Raw genomic sequence first — 19,563 nt, 5'->3', positions numbered from 1 at the left:
TTGGTTGTTTATATTCTTTTCAACTGTGTTACAAACACAGGTCTTGCATAACATTTTTCTGCACTTGATTTCTAATTTAAAATGTTCTTTAGATGGCAGCATAATTCATTTAGTACATTCATAGCAAAAAAGTATAATGCATTTATTAGATTAGTTCATGGGTGGTATCTAAACATATTTATTATTTATTTGTGTAAATCAAAATTAATTAAATAAAAAGTTTGTTTCCAAATTTAACCAATATAAAAAAGTTTCTAAAGTTTTTAATCATTGCTGTATAATTAGGAAAGATAGAAAATTTATGCTAATAGTCATTAATAGAATTTATACAATATACTACATGTCTCTAGAAAATATTTTGCAAGACTTAATTTCACACCTATCTTAAAATTCACTTGAAACTAATGAAAGTGAGAAAAAATATAATAACTTGTCTTTTAATTTGCTAACTTCGTTGACGAATTGTTGCAAAAACATGACAAATCTTTAGTTCTCCCATCTAGTATATAAACTACATTATTTCCAATATCCCTTGTCACATGTTTGCTTTTTGTTTATTTTTTATTATTCCAAGTAAAATGAAATAACACCCCCCCAAAAAACCCCTCTCTATCAACATCCTTTATCGTAAAGGCACTAATGGAATTGATACAAAAACAGCCGTTCGCTCTATTGATATAGCTTGACTAGGTTACGCAATTTCTCGAGAAAGAGCGTAACAACTCAGGATTCCGAATTGTTGCGTTATTCCAAGTTGAAGCCCAACACAATGTACTCTTAGAATAGTTTATTTTTGGACAAGGGGATGTTAAATTAGATAGAGTATTTCCCAATTCTAAAATGATTATTTCTTTCTAACTGAGGCTTCAGTGTGCTAAATTTAATTAGTACTAATATTTATTTGTTTCTTTTTCGAATGAGTTTATTTCCAATCCAGACAGATTCTGTTTTGAAAATTACAGCCCCTCTAGTTAGGTAGAATAGTCCAAGTCAGTAATGGCTCCGAAGAAAATTAATAAACGTGGAGAAGAACTGAAACAAGAAGATGTTTTGCAAGCAGTTGTCATTGCAGACAGCTTCGATCGGAAATTTGCCCCAATTTCTGACAAAAGACCCAGGGTATTTTTGTTTGGATACAAATAATATTCAGTGATAATAGTGCATACATTATCGGTTCTGATGTTATCAGAAAAATGGTCAATAATTGAGCAAGGGCCATAATTTTTAAGGCTCATGCCCCATATGGCACCCCCTTGTTTAGCTTATTTACTAAAATGTGTATGTCACTCCATCAGATATGCCTTAATTAAATTTAAACATATTAAACAAATGTGTCGAAGTCCATTGCCAGCTGTTTAAATTAACATTTTTTTACTTTCTGGTACACAATTTTAGGAGGAAAAAAAAACGTCCAGTATTATCAGATGAGTGTGCAACTGTGCAAAATGTAATTATTTCCACAAATAGTCTTCAAAACAAAAAAGCAGATGCTTGTGTTATTTATGGTCAACAAGATAAAGATAACATTGATATACATTTCAATGTCCCCCCCCCCACATCATATAGCTTTTGTTAAAATACCGAGTACATCTTTGAGTATGGACAGACAAACAGTAAAATCTAAAGACCTAAAGCTCTAAGATGTTCTGCTTTAATTTTAGTGGTTCCATCATAATCAACAGCATCATTTTTGATGGATATTACATGGCAGATCTGGGCCCTGAGTGGTCGAGTGGTCTAAAGCGTTCTCCATTATGGATCACTGCCATCTCACCTCTGTCTGTGTGGGTTCGAGTCTCAGATTCGGCTAATGTGGGTATGTGAGAAAGCTTGCCAGTAGCTTCTCGTGGGTCAGTGGTTCTTTCCAGGGTTTTCCCGTGTTCTTCATCACCATAAATACTGGCCGCCATGTATAGCCTATCATGTGCTGAAAAATGGTGTTAAACCCTACAGCAACAACAACATGGCAGATCATGTGTAAGGGCTCTCCGGGAGCAGAGCTTACTGGTCAGATTTTATCCAAAGATGTGTAGCTTATTTTTGTAATGCAACCACACGATGAGGACGATGTTTAACTTAAATTGATATCACATCTGATAAGGACAGGATTTTTGACACAATTTTTTGTCTGTGTGACACAGTGGCGATCAATGTACACAAATGTTGTAGTTTTGACATGATGGAGAAACATGTTCTCTTGAGAGCTGGAAGTTTATGATGCCAAGTCAAAATAGGTTGTAGAAAGATACTATCTGTAGTAAAAGTCATATGGGTCATGTAGGCATTAAACACCATTTCAGTAATGGGTGTCGCTTGTCTACATACCTATGGCATGTATTCATTTTATTTGGATCCTCACTTGTCCATATTCCTTCGGAAGGTCGTTATCTACATGTCAAGAGGAGTACATACAGCAAAATCAGTGTTAAAGAATGTGGACATTTTTTGGATGAGATGAAGCAGAAAGGTGTGATGCAATAGAATCCAGATTGAATGTCACATGCTGTGATACAATAAAATCCAGATCGAATGTCGCATGCTGTGATGTCACAATGAATGCTATGCATCGTGATAAAGAAATTGTTAAAATTAGACTCAAAATGCTGTTTTCTTGACCCAGTTTAGCTTGAAATTTAATTTGCTTTAAATAATACCAAATTTCACTTAATACTTTATGTAGAAAAAAAAAATTAAAGCAGTTGGTACAAATTGGACAGTTGTGATAGAAAATTAGTTAAGATTATTTCAAAGACAGAATTTTTGCACAAGAAGAGTGGTTGAAGGTATTTAGGAGATAGTTATGATCGTACTCAAATGTTTGATATGGCACTTTTAGTTAGCTGTCCTAAATCTTTTGCAATCAGCAGAACATTTATTTAGGTTTTACATGATACCAGATATGACTTCACATAAAATGAAGACATTTATAAAATAGAGCAACTGGTATGTAGTTGACAGTTGTGATGGAAAAACAATTCAGATTATTTCAAAGACAGAATTTTATTTGCATGTGTAAACTTTGGGTTAGGACCTATACAATTAATGATGTCTCTGGTGAAAGGAATTGTAATGCTCAGTTATATTTTTATGCAGTTGCTGAAGTTCAGGAATAGGTTTTGCTACTCAGAATGCTAGTAAGCAACACACAAAACATGAATAAAATTGGGATGTAACTCTGCAGATTTCGTCACTACTCCTTCTTTGGTCCCTTGCAGAACTTCAACACCATCAGTTCCAAAGCCTAATACTGCAGATATTTGCTATAAGATATGAGATGGGATGAAAAATTCAGTCAGATTTACCTCTTTGATCAACAATATTTTGAATAAAAAATAAATTTGTTCAGTGCCATTAAGTACAGTTTTGCAGAATAAAATATTTTTTTTCCTTGTCCAATAATTATTATCACTTTAAGAAATTCATTAAATGTGAGGTCAAAAATGACTGGTTTGGATTCTGGCTAGCATTTCTTCCAAGGTAACATTGGCAGGACCTTTTTCATGTCGGCCATAAAATAATGTGATGTGGAAATTGCAGGTTTTTCAGGAAATACAGAGGCTTCATTAGTTAACTGCAAGTCAGTCAAACAAGAAAAATTTATATCAGGATTTTTAAAAACAAATCTGCAGATGAGTTCTTAGCTGTGCTGTCAATGTATTTCCCGTCATTCAATCAACAGTCTGTTAATATAACTGAGGTATCATGACCATGTTTATATTTATAGTTTTATCTTTATGTATGTATGAGATTTAATCATCGTCATATTATGATTTATTCATTCATTTATTCAGTAATTGTTTAAATATCTTAAAGTTTTATTTATATTTCAGCATTATATTTAAACTTAATTTTAACTTCAGCAATATCTAAATTTAGGTTAACATAAAATGCAACTGATTAAAGTTTCCTTTCAGTAATGCTTAATTTAAAAACCATACTTTATTCCTGCAAACTAATGTATAATACTTAATAATAGTAATAATATTAATAATAATAATAATAATAAATTATATTACTACCTTTCAGCAGCAGGCATGACCCTTTAGCCAATTAGCATAGATTGGACAATCTTATGATCTTTATATGCATTTTTCCATCCAAGTGCACATTTTTGATAATTACAAGAATCACTGACAAATATTTTATCAGATTTTCTGAGATCAGAAGCTTCAGTAAAACTCTGACCTCATACTGATATCCTTATCTTTAATTGGAAATTTGAATTCATTAAGTCATTTTGGCTGAAACTTTTTGGGATGTTGCAAGACTTTTGTGGAAGATGTAACTTGATTGGGATGTTGCAAGACTTTTGTGGAAGATGTAACTTGATTGGGATGTTGCAAGACTTTTGTGGAAGATGTAACTTGATTGGGATGTTGTAAGACTTTTGTGGAACATGTAACTTGATTGGGCTGTTGCAAGACTTTTGTGGAATATGTAACTTGATTGGGATGTTGAAGACTTCTGTGGAACATGTAACATGATTGGGATCTTGCAAGACTTTTGTGGAACATGTAACTTGATTGCAAGAAAAATCTGCCACATTTGTCACTGCTTCCACTGGTGTGTTTTATTTTTGTCAGAGTGAGTCTGTGAGGTTTATGTTTAAAAAACTCCATCCGAACTGCATATAGTTTTTGCTTTGGTGCCTGATTATTGTCTTTCATTTACTTCAGTTGCTTAAAGCTGCTATTCTAAATAGTATTTTCCGTATCTCTGCATCAGGCAAATTTCAGTGTACACAAGCTGTAGTTGGGATCTTGCAGTCACCTGATTAACAGATGTGATTTGCAGTAGAACCTGAATCAAGTGAACAAGGTCAGAACTTCTGTTGTGATATGTTATAAACAGAATTAGCTAAAAATACTTAAGACTAAAACCTTAAGAGTACACTAGTTTTACATGTGATTATTGAGGTTTTATTGCATGAGTTGTGTTTTTTACATGACGATTATCGAGGGCCCCGAGTGGCCGAGTGGTCTAAAGCACTCTCCGTTATGGATCACGGCCATCTCACCTCTGGCTGCGTGGGTTCAAGTCTAGGATTCGGCCAATGTGGGTATGTGAGAAAGCTTGCCAGTAGCTTCTCATGGATCGGTGGTTCTTCCCGGTGTTTTCCCGGGTTCTTCCTCCACCATTTATACTGGCCGCCATGCATAGCCTGTCGTGTGCTGAAAAATGTTGTTAAACCCCACAACAACAACAACATGACGATTATCAATTTTTCTTTGAGTGCAGTGTGTGTGTACGGCTTGGATATTTACAAGATTTCTTTTAATGGCATGCATCATTCATATGCAGATGCACATAACAAGCACACTTCTGTTTAATTGATCATAAGTAAAATAAAATAAAAAACTAATATTTTCAGGGAAAATGTGTTGGATGTTCCTAAGTTTCATTCATCTGCAATGAGGGTAATGCTGAATAATTGCCATTGTAAGGCTCAGTACTGTTTGTTAAGTATTTAGATTCCTGAGAAACCATATAATTATATACATTCAAAATCATAGAGAGATACCCAGAATAATAATAATAATAATAATAATAATGATGATAATAATAATAATAATAATAATAGTAATACAGTAATAATAATATAGCTTTATTTATAGAGGGTGACTCATTAGTCAAGGACTATTCTCCCTTGAGGCCCTATTAAATAATGCTGAGAATGAAATAAATAATAAATTATCAAATTACTGTTCACCTTGTCTGGATGCAGCATAATTGTTGTAGGATTTATGATAATTTTTTGGCAATCTCATACATTCCAAAATTTGTTGGACCTTGCAATGAAAATACATTTGTTAACCTTATTTATGTTAAAGATTGTAAATGGGTAGTGCAGACAGAATATGTGACAGTTTTTTTAATTTTGTAAATTGCTTTGGTGTCAGAATGTTACATCTTGGATTCTTTTGAAATATTGGCATCAACTGGAAAAATCGATATCCATATGCTATCCAGCTATGATAGCCTGATCTCTTGCAAAACAACTTCTTTTCTTTGTTTTTTAGATGAAAGGAAAGTATGCCTACTTCTCCCTCAGGACTGAGTCCTTGTAAACAACCATCTGTGTATGAAAATTGTGCTCAGTAAAGATGGAAAATAGTATAGATAGTTTTAAATTGGAGAATGACTTAAATTTAAATGAGATTTTACTTTACATTCCTGCAGAAATGGTTTAAGTATTGATTTTAATAACTTGAGAGTTTGCAGCCTTAGCTGATGCTGAATAGCCAGTTCCATTGTTATGTCTTCATTTGATTTCAGATTTAAATAACACATTTTGATCTTGGATTGAGAATGATTTGTACCAGTAATTATTTCAGGAAAAGAAAGGAGTCATGAACAATCTATACGAATAACAACATCCTGTTTTGGACATATTAGATAAATTACAGTTCCCAGGTCAAAAGGAAATACCTGAATAAGCAGTAACTAGCCAGTAGAGAATAATTGCATTTTGCTTTGAGAAATTGCTGTCTACAGTTTTAACAGTTGGAAAATGTGTTCTTCAAGCTATACATTGTAGCCCCTGATTGTATAGTATGTCAAGTGCTGGTTTGGGGGCCTTGATGGTCGAGTGGTCTAAAATGTATACCTTTGCCAATCACTGATGTCTCACCTCTGACCTGTGTGGGTTTGAGTCTCAGGCTCAGTTAATGCGGGTATGTGAAAAAGTTTACCAGTATCTTCCCAGGGGTCAGTGGTTTTTACCTGGGTTTTCTGAGGTTTTTGCATCATTTATAATGGACACCATGTATAGCATGTCATGCACTAAACAATTGCATTAAACCACCACCACCACCAACAACAAGTGCAGGTTTCAGTTTGGGTTAGAGAATGTTTGATGCTATGTATTTTATGGCCCATTAATACAAAAATGCTGTTTAGTGCCAAGGCAAATGGAGTGCTTTGCCCAAGGACATGCCATGCTATGCTAGCTGAACCAGGCTGTTCTTATTGCAGGTTTAGAATCCTCACCCTTTTCATTGCAAGATTGTAATGGTAACTACTGTTAAACCATGACTACTGTCTCCAGTAGTTTCCATTAGTCACCAATAGTCTCTAATAGTCACTAGTAATGACATGAATGAGGTGCAAATGGCCTGATCTACATCCTGATCCCTTAACATGTTGGGTTAGAGCAATACTTTAAATTCATTTATGCATGTTTCAGTTAATGAGTTTTGTAAAAGATGACATTGAGATTTAAATTTGTAGATTGTGGATATATCCTATTGTTTCCACAGAAACGCCATGGTTCCATTTGATCTTTAAATTTGTGTTTTGTGAGCAACTATAAAGTACACACAAGTTGTGACCCCTCTAAAAACTTTGAACCGACAGTATATAGTTGCAGGAGCCATTTTGTATGCCTTATGAAGTGTTTAAGAAAAATATCTCAGTTCGACTGCAGCTTTCACCCCTGTGGCAGAAAAATTAATGGTCAGAATGGTAAGTCCCAAAGTCATAAATGTAATCTTTATGATCAGTGTATGATTCTTATTTCCAGTTTACTGGTAGATATGTGTTATTTTTTTGTTTTTTCAGTCTCTTCTTCATGTGGCAAATGTGCCTGTTTTGGACTATACACTTGAATTTCTGTGTTCTGCTGGGGTAGAGGAGGTCTTTGTATTTTGCTGCCATCTTGCTGATCAGATTAAGGAACACCTGAAGTAAGTGAGGTCTACATGGTTTAGTACTATTGTATTCGGATTATCTGCTGGCAGTCAGCTTACAAATCCCTTATGATTGGTATAGTCAACTGTTTCATTTAGAAGATAACTCAGCTCTCATATAATATCTTGTCTTTAATTTCATAGTTCTGTTTTGTATGTGCAACCTTTTATATATATGTTAACACCGGTTACTTGCCGTCTGATATCGAACCATTGGGGCTTGCAGTTAATCCATAATACATGTAATTCCATTGCAAAAATTGCATACATATTTAAACTATTCAATAGTTTTGTCACAGATCATTTTGTGTCTGAATTCAGTGGGAAAACTTAACAGCAAAATTAGGTTAAGAAAGACAAAGCACATGTACAGTTCATTACATTCCAGGGTCTATGAACGGTGTCTGTACAAATTTCATACTGCAAAAAAATTTCTCATATGCGTTTCCATGTACATGTATCCTGTGTAAATTTCCAATAATTAACGCTTGTACGCCTATTTGTTTTAATGACTACAGCAAGAATAATTAACAATCAACACATACTTTCAGCATGCATACAACCGTTACTTCAGATTTTGTGAATAGCCAAAGAAACGTGTGAAAACTACTATACTGATCATTGTGCAAAGTGCAGAGAATGACTTGGCATTTGTGAACTTGCTTTTCCATAACGGTAAAATATATTTTAAAAAAACAGGAAATTAATAACGAGTTCATAAGCAAACACCATGCACATGTAAAACCCGAGAACTAAGTGCCATAGGCATGCAATGGTCACGAGTCACTTTTATAAAAGTTTTAAAGCTGAATGCATGCACAATTTAATACCCTATTAGTTGACCAGCTAATAAAGCAGACATTATTTACTGGTCAACTGACTGCGCCAAATAACACTGCAAAGCCTAGCAAACTTGTTGGTGGTTTTAATTTTTTGATGTTTGTGAGAATCTTTCATCAACCACCGTACTGGCTGTTGCTTGGTTGTGTATGCAGTTAAAGAAGAAACACATGTTGGTTACTGTTTGAGCAATGATTGTATACAGAATTAACTGAAGACAATCACAAAGACAACTTACTGGCTTTACTCATGGATCAGTAATAAGCGGCATTTCCGATAATATTTATTTTGGCATAACACTTCAAGAACTAGGTGAAATTGTTAAATTTCAGAAGCCATGCCACGATCGTATTATATTCGAATTCATACACAAACTCTTCCCCAAAATGATAATAAACGTTTTACACACTATTTTTTGTACTTTAAAAAAAAATATTTTTCTGGGTACGAGAAAAATACAAATACATGTATTTAAAATTTCAGGAATCATGTCATGATCATATTATATTCAAATTCATCTTCGATATCTTCCCCAAAATGGTAATACATTTTTTATACACTATTTCACATACTTTGAACAAAAAATGTTTTTTCATGTGCGAATGAATATATACAATTTTGGGAGCCACACCATGACCGCATTATATCCGAATTTGTGTTATCACAGGGCGCGTTATACATGGTCACACTGTATGTTATTGTTCTTTGAACAATCTATCTAAATTAAAGAAATTTAGTTTCATCTACAAATTGTAAAATTGTAGCCATCACATTTAAAGTAATAAATATTTTTTTTGGCGTTTTTATAATTATTTTGTTGCAATGATTCATTCTTTTACATTAGAATTTGTAGTGGGATACTTAAAAAAATAATGCTGTGATATTTTAAAGAAATTTTTTATTTTCTTTCTGTGACTCTTTAATAAGCTGCAATACTTAATGCTTTAAAGGGTATGGCTGTTTCCTTTTAGTTTCCTTGCAAGTGATAGTACAGATAAAGGAGTACTTCAAGAAAATCACCTATCTTTAATACAGTACTCCCACTCTTTCAATACCGTGTACTTCCAAATACTGTAAAGCAGGCCAGGACAAAGCAGAGTAGCAAATGAATAACTGTTTAATTTATTTTTTCAGGAACTCAGGCTGGATTGATAATGATCGGAAGTTTTCTGTCCAGACAATCACATCAGAGGATTGCATGTCAGTTGGTGATGCCTTGAGGGACATAGATGCCAAGTCATTGATACGTAGTGATTTTATTCTCGTCCATGGAGATGTTGTGTCCAATATAAATATCCAAGATGTAGTTCAGGAGCACAAGTAAATATTATTTGAAAAACTACATGAGCATGTAACCCAATCTTGTGATACACCCACCACTAGGCAGAGCGTATAATGTTGTGGTATTTTCTGTCTGTCTGCTTGTATGTTCTTTTTTTAATTTCCACACAAAAACTTGCATTTGGGGAAATGAACACATATTTCGATTTCAGGCTCAGAATAATGCAGGTTAAGGTCACTGGGACAAATCAAAGAAGGAAAACTGTTACACATAATAACTGTCTCAGAAACCTTGGTCAGATTTTATAACTGATTTGCTTTAAGATGGAAAAAACCCCACTTTTTATTTTGGAGTCAAAAGTTCAGTTGACTAGGTCATAATTGGTCGGAGACCACTCCAGTGGCCTAGTGGTAAGAGTGTCCGCTTTGGAAGCAGTTGGTCATGGGTATTCGAACCCTGGCCAAGTCATACCAAAGACTTACAAAAATGGTACTAACAGCTGCCTCGCTAGGCACTCAGCATTAAGAGGTTAGTGTTAGGACTGGTCGGCCTGGTGTCAGGATAATGTGACTGGGTGGGACATCATGTTACATGTCTGTGGCATGATACCTCAGTGCTTGACATCACTATAAACTACCACACTGCAGACATCTTAGTGATATGACTGAAAAATTGTTAAAGCTATGTTAAAAATCCTAATCACACACACAGTTGGTCAGAGAATAAATGTTTTGTGCACAATATCTAGAATTCTTTTTGATCTTCTTGACCAAACTTTGTGGATGGCTTGCATTTAAGACAAAGTAGACACTTATCCATGTTTTGGCTTAAAAGATCAAAGTGTCAGGGACAGAAAGAGGGAAAAATTATTAGCATAAACCTGCTTATGTTCTTTAACATGTGCTTTGAGTAAACTTTGTAGATGGCTTGCATTTAATGCAGAGAAGACACCTGTTGATTTGGAGGTTGAACTGATAATGGTCAATATAAGAGGAACTCCAAGATGGAAATTGGCTTCAACACCTGATGATTTGGGTGTTGAAATGATACTGGTAAAAATAACATGAACTCAAAGATGGAAAATGGTATCTACAAGGTAACTCTTGTCCTGTTCAACAAAACTTGACTAAACTTTGTGGATGGCTTTCACTGGAGACAGGAAAGGCACTGATCAATTTTGAGATCAGTAGGTTAGAGGTCAGCGTCACCCAGAATAAAAGAAGCAGAATAGTTCATCTGGGTTTTATTTCTTTTACCATGACCAAATTTAGTGGATAGTTTACATTTAAAACAGGGAATATGCCTTTGATTTTTCTGATACAGCTGTAGCAGACATGTGCACGTATGTTACAAAGAAAAACTATTGACAACCATTTGGCTTCTACCAAATTATCAAGCACAAGCTGTCTAACACGGTTTGAGATCTAGTTGCCCCTCCCCCCAGTTCCATCCTGATTATTTTATCCTATCAGCATGACCAGCCACATAAAGAAGACATTCCAGATTGATTCCCCATCTATCACTGATATACTTTCTGATCATTTATTAACCACTTGTATGCAAAGTTCTGCTGTTGCCTTACATCTTGTCTGCTTGTATTGAACATGAGGGGTACACATACAGTGTGACACACCAATACCAATTTTGGTGGTTGTTGTTTGTTCAAGTCCAGAGTACAGAAATAACCACCAATCAGGACTAACTCTTGCTTATTCACTGTGTGACACAGCATCCAAACTCAGTCCAGATAGAGAGAAACTTCACACAGAAGTGGCTGTTAAATAATTTGCAGAGTACTTAAATCATACATCAGGAACATTTGGGGTACCTCCTTTTTTGAGGGTAATGTCCCTTGATTGCCCATCCTCTTCACTTCGGCTTTCCAAGCATAATGTTATCTAGGGTTGTTGGATTTCGACCAAATTAGGCATGTTTCTTTATATTTATGAGATCTTTTTAAAAATTTTATATCAGCATCCCACAAGATAATTACAGAAGGTATGCCCTCTGTTTTCAATCCTTCTGATTTTGGTTTCCCCAGTAAATCTCAACCAGATTCCATATGCAGATATTTATTGATGAGATGAAAAAATTTGACTTACTAATTTCCGCAACATTATTTCATTAGTTATGTCCACTGCGGTTTTTCCTCGGGATTTTTGTTTCTACGGCAATACTTTTTCAGAGAATCATTTTTACTTTGATTAAATTTGTCTTACAGTTTTATATCAATAAGATCAAGAACTAAGTCGAATTCAAGCATTCCACAATAATATTTAGAAGAGTTGTGTCCCCTGTTTTTATAACTGCTTTTGGCATCATATCTCTGCTAAATGAATGCTTGGGTTTCATCCAAAGTCAGCATGCAACTTTACATTGATCTTGCATGGGATTCATTTATTGCTTTCCATGACATCAAGTAAATGATGAGTTATGACCCGTTAATTGTCTGTCCTCCTGACTTTGGTTTCTTCTGCATTTCTTTACCTTGCATTGTTTCATATTCAGATTTATACACATGAGCTCTTGAATTAATAAATTTTTCGATAATGATATGACCCTAGATTGCCCATTTTCCCACACTTGGTTTCTACATAAATTTTCTAAAGAATGTATCATACACCTTTATATTAATGAGGCCCTGAAATGATTTGGATTTCCTGCATTCCATGTCTTCATTTAAGGAGTTATTGCCCCTGAATGCTCATCTCCAAACTTTGGTTTCCCGGTGCAAGGCCCTGCCAAGTGAATTGTTGTGAGCAGTACCCTTTGCAGTACACCTACCGCAAAATACCCCTAGTTTGTTTATTTACAGAAAGACACATACTATTAAAAAGTGTAAAATTATATCAGTATATTGGATAGATCAAAGTAGTATTAATTAAATGTATGTTAGTGACCAGGGCTGTTTGGATGAAGACCATGTACCATATATATTCATTTATAAGTCGAGTCAGGGTACAAACAACAAAGATCTTCATCTGCTGTAGCATAATGCACCTGTAAATCATGGTCTGTGTTGTCTATTCTACTGATTTCCTCTAACAATCGGCATTGACGAGATCTGCCATCGCAACATGCGATGGCAGATCTGGGTCTATGTAGTTTGCAGCTTGACTCGTCTTATAAGTGAGTATATGTGGTATCTATTATTATTATTATTCTGTTGATAATTGATTTTTAGTTGTGTTATGACAACAGAAAAAAGTGTTTTATGGAATCAATATAAATTGGGGCCCATTCCCATGCATCTAAACATTGTTTGGTTCACACCATGAGATTTTTTAATTTAAATCATAAAAGCTTTGCTTCAGACAGTTGTATGTTTTTGTTTCCAGTACAATTTTCAAATGATTTGTTATTCCCAGTGTTGTAATATAGATTGAATAGGACTGTTTCCAGTACAATTTTCAAATGATTTGTTATTCCCAGTGTTGTAATATAGATTGAATAGGACTGTTTCTTATGCTGTAATGCTGTATTTAAAAATCAAACAGAAAATTCTTAACTGCAAGATTGATAGTTTCACTCTCATTTTGTTAAAAATGGATCCAACAAGTGCACTTTGCCTGTATTGAAATATGTGCATCTCTCCGAAAGAGATTGCGAAAGAGAACAGATAAGCACTAGCTCATAACTAAATACATTGCTCTCATTGCTGTAGAACATGAGAGTTATCTGTTACTGTGATGGTGTACATCCTAATTCTGTATGTATTTTTCTTTAAAACATCTTCCTAAAATATAAGATCCAAGATTTTTGTAAGCTGTAATCAGTTTCACCACATACATTGATCAGTTAAGTAATTATTTGAATAATCATATGTGCCTGATTATTTACTTTTGCAAATAAATGATCTGCTGAACGTAGACTCTGGTCATAGTCTGCACTTTTAGAAAATGTTTTTGTAAGTATGCTTTTCTTACTGGGTACTCTGTACAGATATTTGTTTTTTTCCAGGAAGAGGAGAGAAACAGATAAATCCTCCATCATGACACAGGTGTTTACGAAAGCACCACCAACACATGCATCAAGATGTAGAGAGGATGATTTGGTTGTTGCCATTGACAGCAAGACCAGCCAACTTATACACTATCAAAAAGTTGACCCAGACAAAAAACTTGAGTTTCCTGTGGTTAGTAAACTTAGAAATGCATTTATACTCCACCATAAAAGTGGTCTTTTCTTTCCATATATCCATCCATCATGCCTTGCTTAGACTGTGTTTAGGTCAGTTTTCAGGTACGATGAAAATGGCTCAAGTTTTATACTGTAAATTTATAAAAGTGTCCCAGTGGGCTAGCATGATAGCCCAACATAAATTCAGTAGCTAAGATAAGGCACCTTAATATGAGACTGACACTTTATGAGTTTGCCTAGTTATCATTAATTTGGTCAAAGTTTTTACAAAATTTAATTTTGGGGTAAAAAAAGTGAAACAAATCGTGGCATTCTGTAGCTGTTGGACTAACCGAATTTAGCATTAGAGAACCCACTCCTATTTTTATAGTGGCCCAGGGTTCCAGGCACAATAATTATTAAACCCTAAAGTACATGTAATGCTGATGTTTTATGTGCCTTGGCAAAGGTATGGTAATAAAATTTAAGCAATGCCACAAGTATTAAAATAAATGTATTAAGATCATTGTAGGATAGTTATTTGGTAACCATATTGCTAATAAGGATAGTTTTTAATAAAAAGTTATGTCATGCATATGCTGAATGTACCATATATATTCACTTATAAGTCGAGTCAAACTGAAAATAAAGATTCTGATATGTTGTAGCATAAAGCACCTACCAGTCAGTGTCTATGTTGTTTATTCTACTGATTACTCCTAACTGCACAAACCCAGATCTGGCAGCGCCTGATGTGCCAGCAGATCAGGGTCTATGCAGTTTGCAGTTGGGCTCATATTATAAGCTAGTATATATGGTACTGTATTTGAGAAAATGTCAAGATGGTTAATTTTATGGATTATGGTTTTGTTCTGTATAATTTATTATCTTTTAAATCTTGTGTAAAGTACATTCATTTTGTGAGTGTTGTAGTAAAAATATTAGTTTTTCTTTTCTTCAGGAGATCTTGACAGAGCACAAGGAGGTACAGATACGATATGACCTATTGGACTGTCAAATATGTGTGTGTTCCCCACAAGTACTCAGCCTCTTCACTGACAACTTTGATTACCAGACCAGAGATGACTTCATCAAGGGAATACTTACAAATGAAGAAGTATGATTTCAGCTAGTGGTCGTAGAAATTGTCAAGCATATAAGCTTGTGGCCAAAATAGTGTTAACTTTTTGCATGAACGACTAATCAGTGATGTAAGATGCATTGACTTTCTGTTCATTTCTGTGCAAATGTTAATCTTGTCAATTTCAACAATTTACTGTGTTCCACAAACAGTTGCTGCACGTGTGCTTTAGAGTGATATCAGTCCTTACAGGCTAAATAGACAAATGCCATGAATAATATAAACAGCTGACACAAGTGTCTTTGATGATAGGTTCATTGCACAGTTGACACTATTTTGGCCTTGGGTATATTCAGGTATCTTTTTTGAATGACTTTATAAGGCAAGATTTGCTGAAATCTTTTTGTAATGCAGTGTTTACATCAGCGATATATAGGAAATCCACCTGTCCATGAATCCATCCTTCCATCTGACATGCACAATTAGTCCCACAATTTTTTTATCAGTTGCCATGAAGCTTAAATATGTGTATATTGACAGATCACTTTGCTCCCACAATTTTTGTTAGCACTATTGGCCCTTTTGTCTTGCAGATGAATGCAGTGTATGGTAGAATTTTGTGAACACACCTTGACTCAAAGAATTTGATGAATCACTTTGAATTTTCCTACATGTTAAGATCATCTTATGAAATGTGCATAGTGACAAGTCACTTTGTTCCCGCCATCTTTATAGCGTATGTAGTGTATGATGTAATCTTGTGAATGCAATTAGCCTTACAGATTTCACTGGATTATTATTTAACTTGGGAATTATTATGGTCATCACCTGAAAATGTAAGTTGATCACTTTACTCCAGTTCTTTTTCATAGATTTATTGCCCTTTTTTATTTTGGTTCTAATGTACTTGATGACATGATCTTGTGAATGCAACTAGGCTCTCGGTGTTTCAATGGATCACCATATAATTCATTGCACATGATATAGTAATCATTTGAAGATGCTCATTTAAAAATATGTTGGTATTATTTGCTTTTCTACCACAGTATTGGCTATATGAGACCAATGCAATGGGAGCAAACTCCCTTTCCAAAGGAAACAATGAAGCAGCCAACTCCATTTGGTCCAGACAGGTGTTGAACCTTTGATTTGACCCTGAGTCCAATGCTGTGCCAAATGAACTACTGCAGCTCTCATGAAGATGGTCATTTCCATATATGAATGTCATGCAGATTAATTATTGCCCATTTTGTCTTGTATCTGAATGCTATGTATGACAGAAAATCCTGGTAGCACAACTAGTCCTGCTGTTTTTGATGAATACATTTGAAACTTGTTGCAGGTAATGGTCCTCATCTGAAGATGTGAATATTAGCAAATTACTGTTTCAGAGCAAATGCTGTCTTTGACTCAGAGCTGGATGTAGAGTATCACATATTTTAGTCTCAGTTTTTTCATCGGATTGGCATGAAATTTGTACATGTTGTGGTTATCTTTGGAAAATGCACATTGAGCAAATCGCTTTGCTCTGCATTTTTTTAAAAGGATATTGCTTGATTTTGACTTGGAGCTGGAGGTAGTTTCTGATTGTTTTGTGAAATCAACAAGTCTCAAAGTTTTCACTGGATTGTCATGAATCTTTGTCAGTGTTATAGTTATCATCAGAATATGCATGCTGGACAAATCTGTATCCTGATACAATTTTTTTGTTGGTCTAGTATTTGGTCCAGCACCTAGCCTCAGACCACAATTATTTCCTTCTATTTCTGTCCTCTGTTGCTTTTTTTTCTGCATGTTAACCTACCTTAGCTATAACAAAATCCTGAATACGACATCAAAGGTTGACTGCCTCATTTTTTGCGTATTACTAATGCAACAAACTGACACAGAAGAAGAGACCACCAAGCATCTGCATGACTTTGAAAATGGACATTTTACATCTTCCATTTCATTAAACTGCAAGCAAGTGCCACATTCTGAACAGTTTCATCACTTTAAGTCATGCAAGAACACCAGATTTAAAGTTTGCTCTTTTAGAATTATATATTGATTTGAAATAAGTAGCAGTTTCATAACTACAGCTATAAGCTTCATTTTGTAGAATGAGTTACCTAATGATCAGTGGTTCACAAAATCAAAGGTAAAAATCACAAGGGTTAATTGGTGGCAAACTTCGTCCACACGAAGATCACAAATTTTCAGTTCTTTTTCTAAATTAATGAAGTGCACATTTTCATTAACAATAAAATGATGAATTAAAATGAGTTCTGTGAGCGTTAATCATGCAGAGTGCCAGATTGAATTCAAGCAGGGCAACAACTATTTTATTCAGGTTTTATATAGTACAGCTAATCACCGACTTTGGTAATAATTGTATTACTAAGAATGGTCATATAACTTGAAATGTTTCGTTTCACTGCCTTAGAATTTTATTGAAAATGCTAAATTCAGTTAACTTTAATACCATTAATTTTAGGAAATTACAAATCCTAATTTTTTAGTTTTAGACTAATAAAGAAATTGTGTTTTGCTAAAAAAATATTGAATGAAAAAAATATTCATGTGAAACTGTGTTAATTGTGACATTTGTGTAAGTTGAAAATGCGCAAGTCAGCAGATACCTGTAGATTTGTGAATTTGCTGTATTCATGGGGAAATAAATTTAAATAGATTTTGTAGTTGTTACAAACCATGAATTTAAAAATATCTGAATTGCAATAAATGGTCTTTCTGTCATACACAATGTAAATGTAAGGTCATATTTAGCATGACCATGAAAAGTAATGAACTTGTACAGTAAATTGTTTGAGATAGCAAGACCATAAAAAGTAATGAACTTGTACAGTAAATTGTTTGAGATAGCAAGACGATAAAAAGTAATGAATATGTACAGTATGTTGTTTGAGATAGCAGACCATGACAAGTAATGAATTTTACTGAATTGTACAGTATATTGTTTGAGATGGCATGATCATGAAAAGTAATGAATTTGTACAGTATATTTTTTGAGATGGCATGACCATGAAAAGTAATGAATTTGTACAGCATATTTTTTGAGATGGCATGACCATGAAAAGTAATGAAATTGTACAGTACATTGTTTGAGATGGCATGACCAAGAAAAGTAATGAATTTGTACAGTACATTGTTTGAGATGGCATGACCATGAAAAGTAATGAATTTGTTCAGTATATTGTTTTAGAGAGCATGAGCATGAAAAGTACTGAATTGTACAGTATATTGCTTGAGATAGCATTCATATTATTATTCTTTCCAGATTATGGGGAATACAATTTACATCAGGATAATTACAGAAAAGTATGCAGCCAGAATCTCAAACCTACAGTTGTATGATTCTGTCAGGTAATTCTTTCATTTATACACATTTTCACAGGACCTATATTGTAGTATAATGTGAAGATTTCCAATGGAAGAACCTTGTCTAACTGTACACAAAACTGAAATTGAACTCATGCTATGTAAACATTTAATCCATTAACAATTTATCTAGAGTTTCAGTTACACTGACATAACTAATTGCAAAGACTAACACTTAAACAATTCGGTCATCATAACTGATTTCAGATACTAATACTTAAACAATTTGGTCATCATAACTGATTTATTAAAACTAACACTTAAACAATTCAGTCGTCATAACTGATTTCAAAGACTAACACTTGAATAATTCAGTCATCATAACTAATTTAAAATACTAACACTTAAACAATTCAGTCATCATAACTGATTTCAAAGACTAACACTTAAACAATTAGGTCATCATAACTGATTTAAAAAACTAACACTTAAACAATTCAGTCATCATAACTGATTTCAAAGACTAACACTTAAACAATTAGGTCATCATAACTGATTTAAAATACTAACACTTAAACAATTAGGTCATCATAACTGATTTCAAAGACTAACACTTAAACAATTAGGTCATTAATGAATGCACTGCTTTCCTTGAGATAATAATTTTGTCTTATGAAAATTGCTTTTCCTTGGCATAGTATTCATAGTTATAAATCACCAATTGTTTAAATTCCAGACTTTTGCCATTTTAAACGTTTGTGTGTAAATAAATAAATAAATGTCTCAAATTCCACATGAGGTACATTTAAAAAATGCCTAATGTTTTATACAAAAAAGAATGATTTAAATTTTGATATGCAAACATGTCTATATTATGGTTTTTATGTATGAAAAATAACTATCTCTGGTTCAGTAAGGTTCACATGTAAAGTTTGCCTTCTGCATTTTTCACTGTTTATCACCTTGAAAAAATATAGCTCTAAATTTACCAAAATACACTTAAATAAAATATTGATGAATCCCAAGGTTCCACTGATCACCAGCAAAATCTCATTAGCAATATCTATTTTGTTATTTTACTCGGCCACACTCGTAATCTCTTAATGATTGTTGCCAGGAGATCTATTTTCTTTCATTTAGTTTTGGCAGGTTGCAAGTAATGATCATCACTGAAAACCTCACAACTCTTCATCTTTGATCCATAATTAGTGAAAAAGATTTAAGTGAATTCCAGT

At 33.9% G+C, this 19,563-nt stretch overlaps 1 protein-coding gene across 2 annotated transcripts in view; it reads left to right on the top strand.

The window, feature by feature from the left end:
- Positions 1-816: 816 nt before the first annotated feature.
- LOC149798439 (translation initiation factor eIF2B subunit epsilon-like) overlaps positions 817-19,563 on the top strand; it is a 67,743-nt gene continuing 48,996 nt past the window's right edge. For both annotated transcript variants that reach the window (XR_016422016.1, XM_089963627.1), the window contains exons 1-6: positions 817-1,119; positions 7,561-7,685; positions 9,663-9,848; positions 13,771-13,945; positions 14,891-15,046; positions 18,288-18,373. Coding sequence is in view for 1 of the 2 variants with exons in the window: in XM_089963627.1 (XP_089819753.1) it covers positions 997-1,119; positions 7,561-7,685; positions 9,663-9,848; positions 13,771-13,945; positions 14,891-15,046; positions 18,288-18,373 (851 nt within the window). In the remaining variant the exon portion in view is untranslated. The remainder of the gene's footprint in view (positions 1,120-7,560; positions 7,686-9,662; positions 9,849-13,770; positions 13,946-14,890; positions 15,047-18,287; positions 18,374-19,563) is intronic.

The sequence above is a fragment of the Sinohyriopsis cumingii genome, chromosome 6 (genome assembly GCF_028554795.1).
Source record: "Sinohyriopsis cumingii isolate HCF-2022 chromosome 6, ASM2855479v2, whole genome shotgun sequence".
Classification (NCBI taxonomy): Eukaryota; Metazoa; Mollusca; class Bivalvia; order Unionida; family Unionidae; genus Sinohyriopsis; species Sinohyriopsis cumingii.
The sequence above is the reverse complement of the archived record's forward strand: the minus strand, read 5'-3'. Positions and strand labels throughout refer to the sequence as shown.